The 20726-nt window shown below is 42.1% G+C and overlaps 1 protein-coding gene across 1 annotated transcript; it reads left to right on the top strand.

Moving 5' to 3' along the window:
• The first annotated feature begins 3501 nt into the window (after positions 1-3501).
• BIRC2 (baculoviral IAP repeat containing 2) lies at positions 3502-15031 on the top strand. The gene is made up of 9 exons (XM_074167944.1): positions 3502-3946; positions 5548-7622; positions 7731-7830; positions 9029-9107; positions 9695-9743; positions 10767-11009; positions 11898-12152; positions 12313-12354; positions 13197-15031. Exons 2-9 carry the CDS (start codon positions 6749-6751, stop codon positions 13388-13390), a joined length of 1836 nt encoding a protein of 611 aa, XP_074024045.1. The 5' UTR covers positions 3502-3946; positions 5548-6748; the 3' UTR covers positions 13391-15031.
• The last annotated feature ends 5695 nt before the right edge of the window (positions 15032-20726 follow it).

Below are 20726 nucleotides of genomic sequence, written 5' to 3'. Positions count from 1 at the left end.
CCTTCCACCTCCAGAAATTTGCTGAATCACCTTTGTTGTTTCAGTCAACACTGCCATTAGGTGTATTGTCATAAACACATAAGAACCACGCTTTTAGTAGCACTTTGACCTCTATGGTTAGATGAGACTCCTTAAGTAAGCAGTTTCTTGTGGTTGAGGACAGCTTTATCTGAATGCAGCCTCCTTCCCCCCTCTCCAGAGCCAAGAGTCTGCAAAGTTGAGTGCTTTGTTTCAGTTTAGCAATCCTACTGTTTTTAAGGTGAAGACTGTAATCTTGGAAGCTTCCTGCAGCAGGTGAAAGGGCTGGAATAAGGAATAGTCCCACTGTGTGGTGCCACAGCCTGAGAACCAAAGCAAAAGCCTGCATTTAACTTGGGTAGGACTTAAGCACCACTGCTCCCCTCTCTCTCTCTGTCTCTGGAGAGTTACCTTGTCCCAGGTTGAAGCCAGACTCAGGACGCTGATGATAATTCTTCAGGAATTTCAGTCCTAAGAAGAAACCTTTAGTTATGGTTTTACATCATGTCCTTTGGGGAAAGGACTATCCATCATTGGGCTGGAGAGCAGCCCTGAGGAAAAGGACTTGAGGGTGTTGGTGGATGAGAAGCTCAACGTGAGCCAGCAATGTGCACTGGCAGCCCAGAAAGCCAACCGCATCCTGGGCTGCATCAAGAGAAGTGTGGCCAGCAGGTCATGGGAGGTGATTCTGCCCCTCTACTCTGTTCTGGTGAGACCCCACCTGGAGTACTGTGTCCAGCTTTGGAGTCCTCAACACAGCAAGGACATGGACCTGTTGGAGCAGGTCCAGCAGAGGGCCACGAAGATGATCAGAGGGATGGAGCACCTTCCCTATGAGGACAGCCTGAGAGAGCTGGGGTTGTTCAGCCTGGAGAAGAGAAGGCTCTGGGGAGACCTCATAGCAGCCTTCCAATATCTGGGGAGCCTACAGGAGAGCCAGAGAGGGACTCTTTGTCAGGAGATGTAGTGACAGGACAAGGCATAATGGTTTTAAATTGGAAAAGGGGAGATTTAGATTAGATATAAGGAAGAAATTCTTTACTGTGAGGATGGTGAAGCACTGGAACAGGTTGCCCAGGGAGGTTGTGGATGCCCCATCCATGGAAGTGTTTAAGGCCAGACTGGATGGGGCTTTGAGCAACCCGCTCTAGTGGAGGTGTCCCTGCCCATGGCAGGGGGGTTGGAACTCGATGATCTTTAAGGTCCTTTCCAACTCTAACCATTCTATGATTCTATGATCATTGCAGCTAAGTAAGTGGGGAAAGTTCCCTCTTCTCTATTTCTCTGAAAAGCAAAGGAATTGCTGGAAATGGAAAACTGGGGGAGCTGCTACTATACTCAAAGAGACAAAGACAGTAGAAAAAGCCCGGCAGCTCAGGGCAGCTACACCTCTTTTTCTGCTATTACAAGCATTTTAGCCTCCTTTTTTGTTCCTCCTCCTCCCTTCCTCCTCATGAGGCTTGAGGCTTGCCAAGCAGAAAGGGAGAGCCTGAAACTGCTTGCCTTGAGGCCTGGGAGGGGAGGAAAGAGCAGTTTCTATTGCCAGATTTGAAGGAGAAGGAAGGGTACTGAGGGGCAAAGGGCAGATACGTGGCTGGGGGTGGCGTGGCACAAGGGAGGGATGCAGGCTGCGGGGAGTTAAGGAGGAGCACTGGATTAATTTGCCTTGGGAGAATGTAGGGTAAAAAGTCAAGAATCTGTTACGATAGATTCAATGTAACTTCATTTGGGGAGTCCTGCTTGATGTCCCCAAACCAGGAGCACCTCCAGCTTGCTCTGTGAAAGTAAATTTTTAAGCAGTTGCAATTAAAGCCACACAAGCACATTACACAGCTCAGTTCCTTATGTGCCATTAAACAGTTCCCTATGTCCAATAAAAATCCCACACCCCATCGCTCTTCCGATATGGTATTTGGAGAGCTGACTCAATTTTTGAACCTTGTCTTCTCCATGTCAGCAGCTTCCTTAAAATGGCACACCAGTAATCTGATAGCCATTTTAAACTTTTAAAAGAAAAGGAGTTTTTAACCTTTTTTTTTTTTTGTGCAACTGCTGAAACAGCAAATGTTTCTATGTCTATAATTAGGTGAAGTTAAATGATGTTACAGTAGTAGCTATACTATACAAGCTGTCAACACAGCTAGGTGTCTGAAATTTGACAGATAGTATTGTTATATATGATAAATGTCATCCCATATGACAGGAAATTTGAAACAGTTTTAGAAAAGATATGAATGACTCTTGCAAATTCATCTTACTGGAACTCTGTTACAGAAAATTACCCACTAGTGTCATAATGCTCTGTTCAGTTACGCTTCCTTTATTTTTACTCTTCAGTTCTCAGTTGCGTAAACACCCTACTACCATTCTGTCATCACAAAAAGGGGCTTTTTTTTTTTAACCTTGTATCTGCTGTTTCTTTATAGGAAATGCCAGACCATGACTGCGCTGGGAGATTCTGAGCTTTGGTCAGTGTTCTGGTACCTGCTACGGAAGTTTTTCAGATTTCTGTATGCAGCAATACCATCTTAAACCCCTCCAGTGGAAATTTACATTCTATTTTGTCTTCCTCCTGTTCTTCCCCTGTGACTTTGAATGACTGCAGTCTTTCATTGGTCCCCTCTCGCAGTCTGCAGAGCTGCCTATATTAGGAAACGCGGCCAAGCAACCGTGTTTTATGCTGGTGTCAAGGAGGAAAGGTAAAACTGGGGTTTGCATCACGTTCGTGCCTTCACCACCCCCTCAGGACAGCAGAACCGTTGGAGCAGGCTGTGCCTGTAGAATCATAGAATCGTCTAGGTTAGAAGGGACCTAGATCCCTGGGAAGGGAAGATCGAGTTCAACCATCATCCAAACACTGACAAAAACACCACTAAACCCACATCCCTCAGCATCACACCTACAGTCTTTTAAACACCTCAGGGATGACGATTCCACCACTTCCCTGAAGAGCCTGTTCCAATGCTTGACAACCCTTTTGGTGAAGAAATTTTTTCCAATATCCACCCTAAACCTCCCCTGGCACAACTTGAGGACATTTCCTCTTGTCCTATCGACTATGACTTGGGACACTGACCCCTGCCTGGCTACAACCTCCTTTCAGGTAGTTGTAGAGAGATAAGGTCTTCCCCTCAGCCTCCTTTTCTCCAGGTTGAACAATCCCAGTTCCCCCAGCCGCTCCTCATAAGACTTGTTCTCCAGACCCCTCACCAGCTCCGTTGCCCTTCTCTGGACCCGCTCCAGCACCTCAGTATCTGCAGCCCGTTGCTGAGGGAAGCGGAGCGCTACCCAGAGCCGCGCTGCCATCCCCGTTCCCCGAAGAGGCCGCAGCCTCTGCAGCCGCCGTCCTTGCTCCCCCCCAGGCCAGGCCGTGGGCCCGGGCCGCTGCCAGAGGTGCAGCCCCTCCCGCCCTTCCCTTTCCCGCTGGCGAGGAGCACGGCCCGCCCGCCAGCCCCGCACGGCTGGAAATCCCCGCCCTGGGTCGCGGCGGGGGAAGCACGATCTCCGGGCGGGTTTCCCCGGCCAGGCGGAAAGTACCTAACGTCCCTGCCGGCGCCGGCGGGGCCGGGCCGCCCTCCCTCCCTCAGGGAACGAGCGAGCAGAACGGAGGAGCCCAGCTGAGGGGTAGGGGACGTTCCCCCCGCCTGCGGCCGCCATAGAAAGCCGCTCGCTAGGAAGACCAGGCACAGCCCCACAAGCCGGCGGCTCCCCCCCGACCCGGCGGGAGGGAGGGACGGAAGGAGGAGAGGCCCCGCCCTCCCCGCCGTCAGGCCCCGCATACGCCGGGCCGGGGCTTTCCCGGTGCGTCGGCCCCACTCGGAGTTTCCGGGCAGGGGCGGCACCGGCCGGGGGCATCGCTCTCCCTTACCGGTCACCGTATATAGGCCGGGGTGCGTACCGCCCGCTGCGGGGGGCCCGGCCGGAGAGCGTGAGTATTGGGGAGGGGCCGGGGGCCTGGTGGGGCCCTGCCGGGCTGTTGCGTGTGTCGCGGCGGGTCTCCGAGCCCGGCTGAGGGGGCGGGGGGGCGTCGTGTCAGGGGCAGGCCAGCGCCAGGGGAGACCCGGGGCGGGCGGAGGGGCCTGCCTTGCCCCACCCTGGGCCGTGATCTCCGGCGCTGGAGGGGAGCCAGGCAGCCCTGCGGGATGGCCGCTCCGGGAGAGGGGCTTGGGGCCTGCGGGAGGCCCGGGACGGCTCCCAGCAGGCCGGGACGGTGGGGTGAGGGTGGAGGAGCGGGCATCGAGGCCCTACCGTGCCGGGGGGCGACGGCGGGGACAGTCCCGGGTTGTGCGACCGAGCACGGAAGCCGGCGGGTGGATTTCGGTGCTCGAGGTCTGTAAACTTAGCGAAGGGTGCTTAGGAGGTAAACTTGTTTGGCTTGGTTCATAACACAAGAGCATAAAAACATTAGATTGAGTTTTGAGGTTGCTGTCCTTTAAATATCGCTGCTCTGGACTTAAATAACTGGTTAGTGACGCTGCAGGATAATGCAAGAAAAAAACCCGTGAGATTCAGAGCAGTTGGGTGACTCTGGAAAGCAAGGAATACTCGGGGCTCTAGTGGAGGGCAATGTTAGAAGAAGAATATTTGGGAGAAAATGACTGCAGGATCTCAGGTTTAAGTGATCCTGAATGTTTTAGGATTATAGGGACCTTAGTTTGCTCTGATATTTCTAGCATTTACACTGAGATATCTCCAGTATGGAAAATGGTTTCATTTCTTGGACAAGCATTGTTCGTGTGTGTTGTTAGCTTAGTCCCACCATCTGTGTTAAAGGGAGTGGATTGGTGAAAGGCATTTGTAACTCACATCCTCAGTGATTAAGAAACTGGTAGTAGTAATTGTGGGACCATATTAAGAACAAATCTAATAAGAGCTATCGAGATGAGTAGGAAATGCTCTGCTGTTTTCCTGTGGGTGATTTTTCTAGGGCTGTGTCATCATGCCAAATTTATCTGTTCTGAGTCTTCCCTGGAACAACTTTTCGGGAAACTGATACTGTAAAAGAGACTGCTATATATGTGTTTATGAATTAATAGAAAATTATATATTTCAAAACGTTTGAACTTTATCTTTGATCTTACCTGAATTTTTTGGTGTTCGGTTTTGCTGATGTCTTGTGCTTCAAATATCATTAAATTTACCTAAATAAGAAATTCCAGTACTCTTAAGTCAGTGTAATAAAACTGGACCTTCATTATTTGAGAATCTGCATGCTTCAACCAATTTAAATGGATGCAACTTCTTTAGTACAGTGTCTTACCTTTAGTTATACAGCTTGTGATCTAGCAGCCAGATTCATCCATTTGCCAAAAAAGTTCTGCTTGTGTCAGTAACAGGGAAATTACGTGTATTAAACCCGCTCCATATGACAGTATGTAAAGTTGACTCCCTGAAACTTTCTAGCTAACATTACAAAAAAGCTTATGTTGAGATTTTAGTGTTTTAATTTGTATAGTTTCTGTTTGTATAGACGTTACATGCACATCCTGTTGTATATTTTTGAAACACTCCTCTCTTTCTTCCTTGCAGGTTTTGTTCCACCCAAAAGAATTAAATGATTGAAACTATAGATACTTACAATTTCTTCTTGTGAACAGGGGGTATCAATATGGAGGCGTAGGCACCTTAGAAGGGACTTCAGTCTGAACTCTGGGAGGTAGTTCTGTGCACAAATAAAGAAACTAAGGCTTCAAATTTTTTTTTTTTTTAATCTGAGGATTCTGTTTGCTTCTGTATGCCATAAACATGGCATACAGAAGAAACTTAATTCAACAGTATAAAGCATTAGAATGTCCCGACACAAGGCAATTGATTTGTGTTAAATTTGGTAACTCTATACTTGTAACTAAGGCACCAGGTTAAAACTGAAATGCTCTGTTCAATCTGTGCAGACAATGTTATAGACAGAAAAAGCCTGGGACTATTCCAGGCTTGTTAATTAAGGCAGTTCATCCTTGTCAGAGACAGTGTATAAGATTTGTTTATCTCGTAGCTGAATATTCGATGTATGTGAAGTTAAGTATGTACTAACTTCTTTAGTCTTAACAATATGCACAAGTTGAGGGCTTTTTTGGAAGTGTAGTGGTAGCAAATATACCAGTGAGTTCAAGGACTCTTTTTTTTTTTGTATGCCTTTTGAGCTTGATAAACCATTATTTTCAGCCTCCTAAAGAGGTTTAGAAACTAAAAGCTTTACATGTGTATAAGATGCGTATTTATCAGCTGTCTAGGTTGAAATAGTTCTTAAATCACTTAACGGATGTTCTGGTCAAAACTGATGTTGTTGTAGTTGCCCCCCCCATTTTAGTTTCTTTATTGACAAAGGATTTTGATAAACCCGTTTGAGGTCTTTCCTCTCTGGATCCCACCTTCACTAGCCTGAAAAGTTGATGCTGCTCTCCCAGATATACTGCACAAGGAAGGCATATGATGCCTGTATGATTCAAGGGAAAGTCCTTTTTGACATTCTTTCTTCAGTTGTCAAAATGGGCTGGAGCAGCTTTTGCACAGAAAGCAGTTGTGTAAACTAAAGTGTAAGAACTTCCCAGATTTTAAAGGCTGTTAATCATGAGGCTAATTCTGTTCACATATGCATCCAAAGTTGCACATTGAAGTATTTAATTTTCAGGTTCTTACTTTTGTACAGGCAGGGGTTATTCCAAATTGCCTTTAATGCACACAACTACCTCCCAGAGGAAGACTTGTCCCATTTTTCCAAAAATAGTCCATTATGAACATAATGGAAAATAGCCCTTTCTTGGCTAGCATCGCGAAGCAGAGTGCTTTCTGTGGTGAACTGAAGTATGACTTATCCTGTGAACTCTACAGAATGTCAACGTTCTCTACTTTCCCTGTTAATGTGCCGGTGTCGGAACGAAGTCTTGCTCGGGCTGGGTTTTATTACACTGGTGTGCAAGATAAAGTTAAGTGCTTCAGTTGTGGCTTATCATTGGACAACTGGCAGCCAGGAGATAATGCTATGGAAAAACACAAACAGCTGTATCCTAGCTGCAGTTTTGTTCAAAACATGCTTTCACTTAACAACCTCGGACTCTCCTCTCGTTCCGCTTTTTCGCCTCTGGTTGCAAACAGTCTCTCCCCATCTCTACATTCCATAACGCTTTCTCCAAGTTCAGAACAAGTTGGATATTTCAGTGGCTCTTTTTCCAGTTTTCCTCAAGACCCAATAACTACTAGGGCAGTTGAAGACCTTTCATTGTTGAGACCTAAACTTCACAATCCTTCTATGAGTACAGAAGATGCTAGACTACGCACTTTTCACTCATGGCCCCTGACGTTTCTCTCGCCCACTGATCTGGCAAAGGCTGGACTTTATTACTTGGGGACAGCAGACAAAGTTGCTTGTTTCACCTGTGGTGGCCAGCTGAGTAACTGGGAACCCAAAGATAATGCTATGTCTGAGCATCGGAGACACTTTCCTAACTGCCCTTTTGTGGAAAACCTTACCCGAGAACAGACAAGTTTCAACGTTTCAAATGTGAGCATGCAAACCCATGAAGCACGTGTTAAAACATTCATAAATTGGCCAACTAGAATTCCTGTTCAGCCTGAACAGCTTGCAGATGCTGGCTTTTACTATGTAGGTAAGAAAAACCCACGTCTTCTGTTTTATTCATATTGCTGTGTCAGCATTTACCTTAAAGTAAATTGTGTGAATGTTTGCTAGATATTTTGCCCTGTTTTTCTTAAAGGCCGCAATGATGACGTCAAGTGTTTTTGCTGTGATGGTGGGTTAAGATGCTGGGAATCTGGAGACGATCCATGGATTGAGCATGCAAAGTGGTTTCCAAGGTAACTTGCAAAATCTTTATCATAACTTGTTCACATCCTTAAATACTTCTAATTTCGGAAGATACGTGCTGCACTTGATAGTTTTGTTTAACTTTACTATATGATGTATGAATTCACCCTTTCATTTGGATGTATTTCACGTACCTCTGTTTACAAGCCCTGAAGTGCTAAGGGGGCCATAATTAAAGCATTTCTTCATTAAGCATGATATTTAATGCTTTCCACTTCATAACTAAATGCTGTGCGCATCCCCAAATCACTGTTAGGCTGCATTGTTAATGAGCATACTTGTCTAAGAGAAGCAGTCAGAAAGCAGACTGAAGAGAGCAAAAGCTGCTGAGAAGTGAAGTAGAAGGAATATCTGACTCCCTTTTTGTTTAGTTCTGTGCACATGCCCCTCTTGAATCAGTTTTTCAGCTCATGCAGTTTACTTTCTTAGGTGTGGAAAGGCTTGTGAAGAAGGTTTCGGTGGCTGTTTAATATGTCTTTATTGGAAAAATGACAGAAATAACTTTTTAATGTCCTCCATAATTAACTGGCAATTGCATACCTAATTGCTATCTGTGCCCATGGAAATCTCCACCTACATTAATGACAGAAATAGCTGCACTTAATTTCAGGAAAGCTAATAATACTTCTTCACATTGTAGATCTCTGACTAGTCTTTCATGGGCAATTTGCCAGCTACTGTTGGACCACATGATGCACATAGAGTTAAATGACACCTTTATTTCCTTCTGCATTACGCTTGTCAGTAAATGTGCTTAAGAGGTATAACTCTGCATTAGTGAAGCAGATCTGGCTTTGATAGTGGTGTTAAATTTTCTTAACTTCTCTTGAATGATTGGGTACGAGATAGGAATGGTGAGATGTGACATATAAACAGTTCATCACTGCACTTTGTGATGACGCTGACATGATGTCGTTCCTCATGACATTAGAAGTGGTAGCAGAATGTGAAGCTGCTGCATTTATATACATAGGCCTACAGCCTGCTTAACATCATGGAAAAGCTTTATCAAAGTGCCACCAGACACTAGGCTGTATCAAGCTTCCAATTAAGAGAACTCTTTCCTTTCTGAAGGAAGGGAAACGTACTTAAGTTATGTTGTCTTACTGTAAACTGTTTTGTTCATCTGTATTTTTTTCCTTTGGCAAGTAGCAAATATAATTTACTACGCTTTTGTCAATGTTTCAGGTGTGAGTATCTGCTTCGTGTAAAAGGAGGAGAGTTTGTAAGTCAAATTCAGGCCAGGTTCCCCCATCTTCTTGAACAGGTAAACTTTACTATTTGGTAACTTTGGTTTTCCCTTGTTGAAGAATGCTATGTTCTTTTTGGGAATTTGGTCCATCCTTCTACCTCATTTCTGCATATATTTCTACTAAGTTTCTAAGACGATAAAGGCTCTTCATGAGCACAAAAATGAAGCCGGTGCTGAGCAATGGCTAATGGACTTGGGCTAGTAGAGTTTAACCTATACAGGTTACTTATGGAAGGTGTTACAAGGCAGCAAGCTCCATTGTGTTGGAAGAGGGAAATTCTGCTTATATAAGTTTCAGTGAATAATGCAGATCAGTAATTGTTATTTCTGAAATCAGTCATGAGCAGCCTGAATTATTTTTATTGGTGATGCTTCTGGCAAGAGTAAGCCAAACTTCTCTGCATGGAATTGGTCAGCAATAATTTTATATTGATTGTATAGTTGCACAAATTTGCGGATTTGTGTAAAGTACACATGTAAAGTATCTAACAGGTACCATTCAGATAAAAAGCGTAGCATGGTTGATGAGGGAAGAATGTGTTAAAGGTATGTTGGGGAAAAGCAATACTTTGATACTAACGTAGTTCTGTTGTGTTTCACAGCTCTTGTCAACCTCTGATACACCTGTAGATGAAAACATTGATCCTCCAAGTATGTATATTAAAGCATGTTTTTAAACTTCCTCAGCATTTTGCGAACTTAATGATTGGCGATCCAAAGCTAACTTGCTTAACAATTCTTAGATTTTGTTGGAAGCAACAGTATTATAAGGATTTTCTAAGTAATGGTAAAAGTTAGGTAGCTTCAATGTTATATGGACAAACTTCAAGGAAGCACCTTTAAGAGATCTTGTCTTTCATTTTCCTTATTTTCATATTAAGACTTTTGGTTTTGAATGCTTGGCATCGGCTGTATTTGTGGGTTTTAGTTTCATGGTTTGGTTAAACAAAACAAGCCAATTTGTCATTTGTTATGCTGACCTATGGTATTGAACTTGGTAGAAGAATTGCTAGAGAGTGTTACAACTGTGCAGTTATGCAACTCCATTTTTAGGCACGTAGTTAGGTAAATGCTCCAAGTTGAGCAGCAGTGGTCAAGGAGAGGGTGGGACAAGCTGATAAAGTGAAGTCTTTCTGACCTGGACTGTAGTTATGGTGGAAATAAACTCCTCCCAGAGGGCAAGTGGGTTATGCTATCATAGTCCCTGCTGGTTGAGGACAATGAATCAGAATCCCACATGCCTGGCTGGTGCTTAGTAAGTTGAATGGAAAATACCAGTCAAGAGCTGGAATAGAGCAATCGGTTGTACTATAAACTCTGAATTTTGGTCTACTTTCTTCCCTGCCCTCCTGACATTTTTCAAGGCTGAAACTAGAAATGGCTAAATATAAAAAAAGCTGCAAAGACACAATGGAATTCTCTATAGCTTCTTTGGATTATCCCAGATTTTTGTGAAGTCCTCACATGGATTGAAATTTATCATGGATTTAATCCAATTGAATCTAAGTAACTGGCTTGCATTTTTTTAAAAACTAACTACTTAAAGAAAAGTCTGTTTAACCACTGAAACTTTTTAATGTGCACATGAGTGTAGGTCATGTTGATGTGTCTGACATGGGTTGTATAGGTATTTTATTCTTTATACTATACACGATGATTTTCCTCTTTGATTAGTTATTCATTTTGAACCTGGAGAGAGTCATTCAGAAGATGCAATCATGATGAATACACCTGTTGTTAAAGCTGCCTTGGAGATGGGATTCGGTAGAAGGCTGATAAAGCAAACAGTGCAAAGTAAAATCTTGGCCACTGGAGAAAACTACAAGACTGTTAATGATCTTGTGTGTGATCTGCTCACTGCTGAAGATGAAAAGAGGGAAGAAGAGAAAGAGAGACAATTTGAAGAAGTGGCATCAGGTACGCATAAGGCATGAATAAAAGTGAAAGCAGAAGTGGTTTGTGTTATGTATAGTTTTTATAATTGTTTTTATTCACTAAGTGATTTAGTTTAATTGCTCTTAGGATCAGCTTCTGTAAAAGCATTGTCAGGGTCTCTCTATGGAACTAGCAGTCTGGAAATTCTTTCATTCCCTTTTAGGAGGATGGTGCCAAGGGTTCAGAATCATCTGGTTCTCTCCATAGGAGCAAAGCTATATATATTTTTTTTTTTTAATTTGTGTGCCTTTATATTGCTCTTAATCAAATAAATGGCACCAAAATACTTTACTTGGCATGCTCTACCATTTTTTTTTCCAAATATGCCTGTTCTTGAATGGGTGAGCCACCATATCCACCTCCTAAAAGAGGCTATAAACTTTAATGTTGTTTGTGATAGACTATTTAAAAAAAACCCAAACTCCCGAGTCTGTCTGTGCTTTACTTCTGGTTGGACACCTCTTAGAACAGCTTGATTCTGTCTACATCTCAGACACGATTTTGACTGCTACTGACTAAAGTTAACCTCTTGGTTGTTGGTAAATTAGCGTTGGTGTTACACAGAGGTGGTGTTTTTTCTTTGCAGTTTTGCAGAGAATGTAAGTCTTGTAAAGTTAGACAAGATCCCCTCAGATAGCTTAACCTGGAGATGGGAGCAGGAGGTTTCATTGGTGAAAAGGCTTTGGCTCAGAAGCTGCTTGTATGTGGCTTTAAGTCTGTTCTTTATCTGAATACCACTAAAACTTACTGAGGTCTCTATTAACGATGTGTAGTAGGTGAACATTTCTTATAGAGTTTAAAGAATGTAAGCAGAAATGCAAGTTGGAGTAATGTATTCGTAACAAACATCCAATCCACTTTCCATTCCAGATGATTTGTCCTTAATCCGGAAGAATCGAATGGCTTTATTCCAACGTCTAACATGTGTACTTCCAATCCTCGGGAGTTTACTATCAGCTAAAGTGATAACGGAACTTGAGCATGATGTAATTAAGCAAAAGACTCAGACACCATTGCAAGCAAGGGAACTAATAGATACTGTTCTAGTGAAAGGAAATGAAGCAGCCAGCATATTCAGAAACTGTCTACGAGATTGTGACCCTGTACTGTACAAAGATTTATTTGGTATGTCTGTTTTTTGTGGTTTTTTTTTTTTTTAAAGGATGTAAGTTTATAAAAGTCTAACCAGTACTGTCATAGCAACCTAAAGATAAAAAAAAATATTCAGATGCTGTTTGAATATAGATTAGTCAAATAATTAGGATTTTTTTTTCTCTTAATTTAGTGGAGAAGAACATAAAGTATGTTCCCACAGAAGATGTTTCAGGTACCTTAAACTCTACTTTCTTACTTTAAACGTTATTGTGGGATAAACAGCTAACATCATAAAAAAGAAAATTACTTTGGTTAAGAAAGAAGTTTTATGCTTTATGTTCTCCCTAATTCTGCTTTGGTGAAATGAATTTACCAGAAAAAGTTAAGTGCATGCTCAAACTTGCAAGCAAGTCTGTCTGCTCTAAGCTATGTCCTGTGCCTTACATGTACTTCTGCACCACAGGAGGTACAGCTTTCTGAGCCTGACAACTCAGGCACATGCTGGACTTGATCCTGGTACAAGCTCTGGTTCAGGCATTTGGTAAAGACTAGACAGTGAATAGTAGGTTAGCATTTCACAGCAGGTATCATCATCTCTACTTTTTCAGAGTGGGTTATGGGTGTCCTAAGATCTAGCTTGACCAACAGCTGGGTAGATAAATCTTGTCAGACATGGGATTGAGTTTGCTCTGGTTCTTAGTCCTGTAGTTTAATATGTTAATAGACTGCAGAAAAGTATACAAGCCTGAATATAGCTCACTTCCACTGCTCATGCTGTACTCTATGTGGCTAATAGCCAAGCAAGAAAAGTAAAGCATTTGCTAAAATGTAAACATTGGTTGGTCTCAAGAACTGCAGTTGGCCTCCAACCCCTGAGCTGTTTGTTGTCTCGTGGAAGTGGAAAGCACAGACTAGTTCTTGCATGCCACTTTCTGACCTCTGGAAAATGTACTTATTTTTTCACTGCCATCTCTATTTAGTGAATGCAGATAGCGAAATAAAGGGTGAAGTGGAACAGAGCTGTACTCTAATTACAATGCACATATATTCAGGCTTCTTAAATGTTTTTTCCAGGTTTACCTATGGAAGAACAATTAAGAAGATTGCAAGAGGAAAGAACATGTAAAGTTTGCATGGACAGAGAAGTTTCTATTGTTTTTATTCCGTGTGGCCACTTAGTGGTATGCAAAGAATGTGCTCCATCCCTTAGAAAATGCCCTATTTGCAGGGGGACAATAAAGGGTACAGTTCGTACATTTCTTTCCTAAGGAGGGAAACTTGCACAATGTCTTTGTTCCTGTCATTTTCCAACTGCTGAAGTTTAAGCCAGCAGTGTCTTAAGAATGGAAAATTGTGGTACAGAAGATGATTAATCAGTTACTTAACCCAGTTGTGTAATAGTAAACTGTACTATGATTATGAATATATTAGGTCTTCCTGGTCATCAAACTAGCTCAATACTAAGGTGAGTTTTTTGTAGCTTTCTATTCTGAGTAAGGAAAGCTGTTTTCCTAGTATGCCCTTGTGTCACTTGGAATAAAAAACTTTCTGGTTGAGTTCCTAAAATGGAGCCTGGCATAATTCTTCTCATGAGTTTCCTCCATGTGGATGTGAGAAAATACATTGATTACTGTTTATTAATAATTAATATGAACTAACCTCAGCTACTGTTCTAGTTCTGTTTTGGCTTTTTGTGGATTGAGGAGAAAAGAGGCTAACTGTTGAGCAGGACTTTTTTTAAGTTTTGGTCATGTTTATATACTTGTGTATTGTGTATTAAATATAGTTTATATGAAGACTGAATTAAAATATTTCTACTTCTCAAATGAGTGCTTGTTTACTCTGTTCTCATTGTTGGCTTTTCTCTGTAGATCGCAGTGACTAGAATGCTGTCTTTTTCCGGACAAAAGTTTGGGCTTTGTTTGCCTACAAAAGTACGATAAAACTTAATTTTGTGTCTTTCATTAATATTTGAACAGGGAAGTGAGCTTCTCTGATGCTCTGTGATTGCCTCTGGTCAAGTAGGGCATTTGGATTTTTATCCTTTTTTAAAAACAAACAAACCCCCACAAGCCGAAACGGCATCTGGTATATCCTTCTGTGTTGATTTTTTCAAAGGATAGAAATCCTGGCCAGGAATGGTCCTCGTGACCTTGGAGATGAGGCAGAAGGTAGCTATACAGCAATATAGCCTTTATGCTAGGGATTAAAACGTAAAAGCTGTTTTCTGTGTTTGGAACTTTATAGTGATTGTGCAACTAAATACTAGGGTCTTCCAACCCCCTCTTGGGTCTTGTTTTGTAAGCTGGTAGTCCAGGGACTTCTATTTCCTTACAGGTTGACTCTCGCTTTACCCTTTTGAGACTTCTGTAGTAGACACCTACGGAGGGAAAGTGTTCATAGGTATTTCGCAAGGATTTCATGGCAAGCAGTGGAAGAATAGGGCCAGGATAATGGCACCGGATCCTGCAGTGGTGGTGTCAGTTTGTCGGCTCTAATTGTTAAGTCAGTCACCTTCAGTCATATCTTAATGCCCAAGTGCAGACCTCTCAATCTGCAGACCTGCCAGCAATAAGATGTTTTTAACAATACTTGGGTGTCTTATGCTCTGTAGTTTGAGGTGAAAATACCATTTCTTCAAAGTTTTAGGATGCCAGTGTTTGCAAATTGTGTGCATGTAACCGGCTTTCATCACTTCATATGTGGCTTTAGCTATACTTGTGTTAGCTCTTCTAAAAGGAGAGCACCCCATATGTATAAAAGTACTAAAGTGTATACATTAAAAAGAACTTGTGTGGGCTGTGTAACTTGTGACTGACAGTGACTTACCCTGTGTAACGGTTGCCTAGTGTTTAGAGCAAGGCTTGTGTTAAGTGCAAATAAATTTCCATTCATACTTACAGATGCTGTACATTTGGTGTCTGTGTACATCTGAGTTGTAACTTAATAAAAGTCGCCCTCTAAGTCTGTGAAAGAAACCTCTGGGTCTCCTGCTATAATCACCTGCCAGTCTGGGAGATCTGTCCACTGAGTTTAGAACTTAAACGGTGCGTGGAGTTAACAGTATGTTATATTTTTAGCATAATTGCAGCCACAGTGAAGTTTTGGCTAGCTAAAAAGGGCCCAAACGTGTACTTTTATTTGTTAATTATGTGATCGAGGCTAACTTGTTAGCAGATTCAGAATGTTTCTATCAGTAGTAATCATCACTACATTTAGTGTGGACAGTTGTGCAAAGGAAGATACAAATACATTCTAGTTATCATCTGTTCGATTTCGCCCTGTGTTGCCAAGCAGCACCTCCTGGGCTGGAGCTGCTTTCAGAATAATACTGGAGATACTAATTTTGAAGAATTCTTACTTTGCTGTCTCGGATGTTTAGGGGAGGGGTGTAAGAGTCTGTACTGGTTTCTTTTTAAACATTTCTAGCATGAATTCAGCATCACTGATGTTTGGTTTCATCCATTCTTCCATAATTTCTGCAACACTGTTTAAGGCTTTGCATTAGCTAGCACCATAATAGTTTTAATGCTTTGGTGTACATTCCTTGCCATACATAGGATTCTTTAACTGTCACAGAATTACACTTTAACTGTAGGTTGGCTTGCCGTAATTCCTTTAAATGCAGACTTTTGCTCACTTATTACATGTACGTATCTCCCCTTTAATTTTGACGTTAAAAGTATGAATGTTTCAAACCCAGCATGTAGTTTTAAACAGCTTTGATTAACATACTTTTGCTTTTCTGGTTTTGAAATGTTTCTAAAGGCTTTTTTGTCTTGTATAGCAACTTAAAAAGTTGTCAAAGATTATGAAAGCTTGTTAAGAAATGAAGCACATGACGTGAAATTTGATGTTCAGACCCAGAAATTAGTCATATTAGAACCAAATATACTTTCTACTGATTAAGATGAGTCTGCAGGGGGAGCTGGAGAGGTCATGCTCACCTGAAGAGTGTGGAATTGTGAGTATGTAAGCCCTATTTCTGAACAGGGAAGAGAACAGGGAAAAACATAGTAGCAGGCAGACTTTTTAAACAATGCATTTTTCTTCAGAATCCTATGGGGTTAGAATTTTTCAAACACTGCAGTTACTATGTATAGAACAGATGACAGGTTATACAGGGCTTTAAAAACTGAGTGATTCAGGTGTTTGGTGTCATTTGTGATGCCTGAGGATGTCTCGGGACCTGCAAGAAATCTGTTGGCCCTGATTGGTGAGTGTTTCGAATGTCCTGGGCTGCGTGCATCGAGGCACCTGAACCGCTTTCTGAGAAGTGGAAGAACTTGATCTAGAAACTACTGGGTAAAATTCTCTGACGTAGTTTTGGCAGGAAGACTAATCTAGGTTATGGTTTTACTGCTCCCCACTATAATGGTTGTGGTTGCCCTGATCTGTAATGCTGTACAGGTGAGCAGTTACACTCTCATCAGTACTATTCCAAGGAAGCTACAATAAAGCTAGTTGCTGTAGCACATCGCAAACAGAAGCGTAGCAAAGTGTTAAACCATGGATAAAGCTGTGTTGTGATTTGTTTGGAGAGAATCAGATGACTTCGGTTAGTTGTGAACCAGCTGATCATGTTTGCACTTTGTTCTGTCTCCGCTTCCTTTTTTGAGAGCGTTTTGCAGAGCTTTGACTGGGTTAATCAGCAATAAACATCCCCCTGCCCCCAGCTTCCTGTGCAGCTCTGCTGATCAAGCAGCTCAAGTTCTCAGCCCTCAGCATTCCAGCTCCAGAGCTTGTCTTGAGGTGGCAGGGTGTGTTTGCGTGGCTTGGGGGGGAGAGGAAGGGAACTTTGGTGTCATTGGAGTTCAGGGGTCAGACTTGCTGATAGATGAAGACAGAAGGCAATATTCCCAGCTTCTAGAAATGAGCAGTTTCTTTACTTGAATGAAGCTTATCACATGTATGAAGGATCTAGCTTGGAGCAGCGGCAGTTTCTGGTACTGGTTTGAGATAACTGCAAGACAGAGTGGCTTCCCAAGTACCAGCTGTATGTTTTGTGAAGCTTTATTGTATTTATTTAGCAGTTTCCTGCATGGCTTTTTTTTTTTTTTTGGTGTGTTATTTTTTGAACTGAATGTCTTTTCTGTTTGCTGTTGAGCATTGACCAGGAAGCCCAGTGCTCTTCAAATTGAAGACAGCAGGCTGTCCTAGTATCCACAAGCGGTCAGACTGCCACAGAGCACTGCTCTTACATGCTGAGATGAATGGCCATATATGAAATACCTAGGAACTCTGTTAGCATGATATAAAAAAAGAATAATCTTTATATTGCACTCTTTTTGTGACTGAGTTGTTTAGTAACTCTATAGTGTCATGCTCTCAGAACTTGCTTCTTTGCTATATTTCTCCTAAGACATCAGAAGAAAAGAAGCACATGGAATTGTAAAAAGTGTATTCATCTGCCTTTAATTCTGTGTTGTGGCAACTGTTTAGTGAGGCCAGTGCATGCAGTATCGTTTAATCTTGCAGGTGGACTGGACTTGCAAATTCAGTTTTCTTGCTGTTAGTGAGCCAGCTCAGGTATGTGACCTCAGGTGGGAGACGTTCTGGACACGAAGAGGTATTCTCTGTTCTGTTGAACTACTTAAGTGCAATGGTTTTCACTTTTGCTCCGGAGGTTACTCTGCAGGGAGTAAACTTCCTGAGACAATAGGAAATCACCAGTCTTTTGTTTCTGTTTTTAATGGAGCATGTGATCACAACAGTTACTGATGCTCCAGCCCAGCTTCCTCACTGATGGCTGCTGGCATGGACCCGTCCAGCCTGAGGGCCTGTGGTATCACAGGGTGCAAGAAGAGCAGAGCTCCAAATGGCAGATCCTGCTGTGCTAGTTTCAAAAAAGAAGCAGGTGAGTTATTTCTTTTTCTCTTTGAAGAGATCAAAATATGCTGGAACATAGCAGGAAATTGCACAATAAGTGATGTCCCAGCAGCAGCTTTCACTGGTGAGGTGTTGTTTTTTTGTGGGTGGTTGTTTTTTGGTTTTTTTTGGTTTTTTTTTTTGTTTTTTTTTTGTTTTTTTTTTTGTTGTTTTTTTTTTTGTTTGGTTTTTTTTGTTTTTTGTTTTGTTTTTTGTTTTTTGTTTTTTTTTTTAGGGAAAAGCTGGAGAACTTGCCAGAGGTTTTTAAGCTCATGTGTAGAATTGGTCAGAAAAAAGATCTCTTTCTTTTGTATCCGTATAATTTCACTTACTGATAGTCTATTCTTTTGGCAGCTAGAGAAGTGAAATACTCAGTACTAACGGAGTATAGGATATTAGTTAGGGTTGTGATTTGCCGAATGGAAGATAGCTTCAATTTTAAGGGAAGAATAAAGTCTTTAGAAAAGATTAAGACATATATTCAACAATCAAAAGAGGAAAGCACCCATTTGTTCAGACACTCATTGCTTTTGTTGCTGAACCCCGTCAGGGAAACTGAGTTAGATAGGTTTGTTTCTAACACTTCAGAAGCACCCATCACCTCAGTGCTGATCAGGTGCAACACCTTGCTTTCCAAACTGCTTTAAACTTGATGTGGAAAGGGTCAGAACAGACACTAGACAAACTCAAAATTTTGAGTATCAGGGTGAGATTATATTTCCTTGTGGTATTCTAAAAGGACATTTAAGAGCCTCCAGAACTTGGAGTCCCTTATATTCTTTCAATTTTCACAGTTCCTAACTTAGATGTTTTGAAGTATAGGGATGTCCTGACACTGAAGGATAATATTAATCATCAATCCAGTCTTCAAAGCAGTGTTTTTATAGCAAGGCAAACACGAAATTCTACTGCAAGCTAAAGCTTAGACACCACAGGACCAACACCAAGAACTGGCGGTCCCCACATCTATGCTGTTTGTGAGAACTGTCCAATGCAGATTCCTAAATTCATTTAACTTTCTTGTTTTGTAAGATGCTATCTCGGTCATACACCAATCGGGTCTCCTTCAGTGCTGTCTAGAGAACATGTTTACGTTCTGCATGGGTCCATTCTCATTCTCTCTGCTTCCTTATCAGAGCTAAATTCTTAACCTCTTGAGTTCTCTGGGCAATTTTCAGTCTCTGCCATTCCACTTTGCTTTTGGCAATATTGTCATTTTGTTGCTTATATTTTTTTCAGTAAAGCATGTTAAGAATGCTATGTATGTCTTCAGGGCAAAAATAGAGTGGCATGAGTATGTAAGAGCTTTAACAGTCTCTGAACAAAAAGGAAAGGTATGAAAGTAGATTTGCAAAGGGATACTGCTTAAATTACTGCATATTATCACAATACCACGATTGTGCTTTAATAGTTTGGGGCTTTTTTTAAATAAAAAAGCAAATACAGCACTGCAGTGTTTCTGGACTGCTTTGAAGCTGTTGATGCTGGGCCCCATTAAAACAATCAAGCTGGAAGGACAATGACTTGGTAGCAGAATACAGGTGAAAGGTGAGTTGCATGAAAAGGAAAGACGTGTGGGAGGAAGGCAGAATGCTGCAGGCCCCAGATGTGGCTATACGGTTGGTCCACATCTGCCCTACAGCAGCGTCCCAGTTAGGGGGCACCAAGTGCAGTTGTCTCTTGCTTTGGAGGGGTTTGGATCCAACCCACAAAAAGCGGTATCAGTGAGGGTGCAATATTTCATCAAACATGGGTGGGAAGAGTATTGTGGATAACATAAAAGCAGTTACAGGTTTCTCTTTGATAGCCTTCATATACCAGACTTAAACAAGGAGGTCCTGGCTCGCTGAAGTTCCAGTTACTTCCCTTGCAGCAGTGTCATACCCTGGCTCCCCGCAGATCTCAGCGTAATTATACCATGTTTAGGAGTAAATGGCAGGTTAAGCAACATATTGCACTTCCTGGGAATGAGTGTGGGTTGCGTTTGAGTTTGATTTGTTTGTATTGCGTTTGGGGCTGGGCTGGCTGCTAAATGTGAGAGAAGAATGAGAGAGACTTATGAGTTGAAAAGAAACTAAACTAATGAAATATTAATAATGAAATAATAGAAAGAAAAGATAATAATATCAGAAAATAATGAAATATATACAGTATCAGAATCAAGGACAGACAAACAGACAGGGTCTTCCTTGGATGCTGGCCACTGGAGAAAGAGAGCTGACCCTTTGATCCCTCAGCTTTTATACTGAGCATGGGGCAGATGGGATGGAACACCCCTGTTCGTCAGTTTTTGGTCACCTGTCCTGTCCGCTCCTCCCCGCAGGTGTGACCCCTCTACGCTTTTCTGCTTCAGACCCTCCAATGGGGCAACTAACAAAGTGAGCTGCGCTTGGTTGTTATGAAAATAAGCGTAAGCAAGAGCCTCTCTATGTACCATCCCTTGGCATGCATTACTAACATCATCTTATCTGCTAGAAGTGGAAACTGTTTGAAAAGTATGCCATTAATTTCAGAGTATTAGAAGAGGCTTAACTGAAAAGTAAAATTACTGGAAAGAAAATTGTTTCTGTCTTACCTCAAACCATGACAGTTTGGGATGGGGGAATTGTATTTTTAAAAAACAAAATCACAACCCTTGGTAGCAGTAGGACTTGGGGGTGTTGGTGGATGAAAAGCTGGACATGAGCCAACGATGTGCACTTGCAGCCCAGAAAGCCAACCACATCAAAAGAAGCG

The sequence above is a fragment of the Numenius arquata genome, chromosome 1, assembly GCF_964106895.1.
Source record: "Numenius arquata chromosome 1, bNumArq3.hap1.1, whole genome shotgun sequence".
Classification (NCBI taxonomy): Eukaryota; Metazoa; Chordata; class Aves; order Charadriiformes; family Scolopacidae; genus Numenius; species Numenius arquata.
Note: the sequence above shows the minus strand (reverse complement) of the source record. Positions and strands in the feature narration are given on the sequence as shown.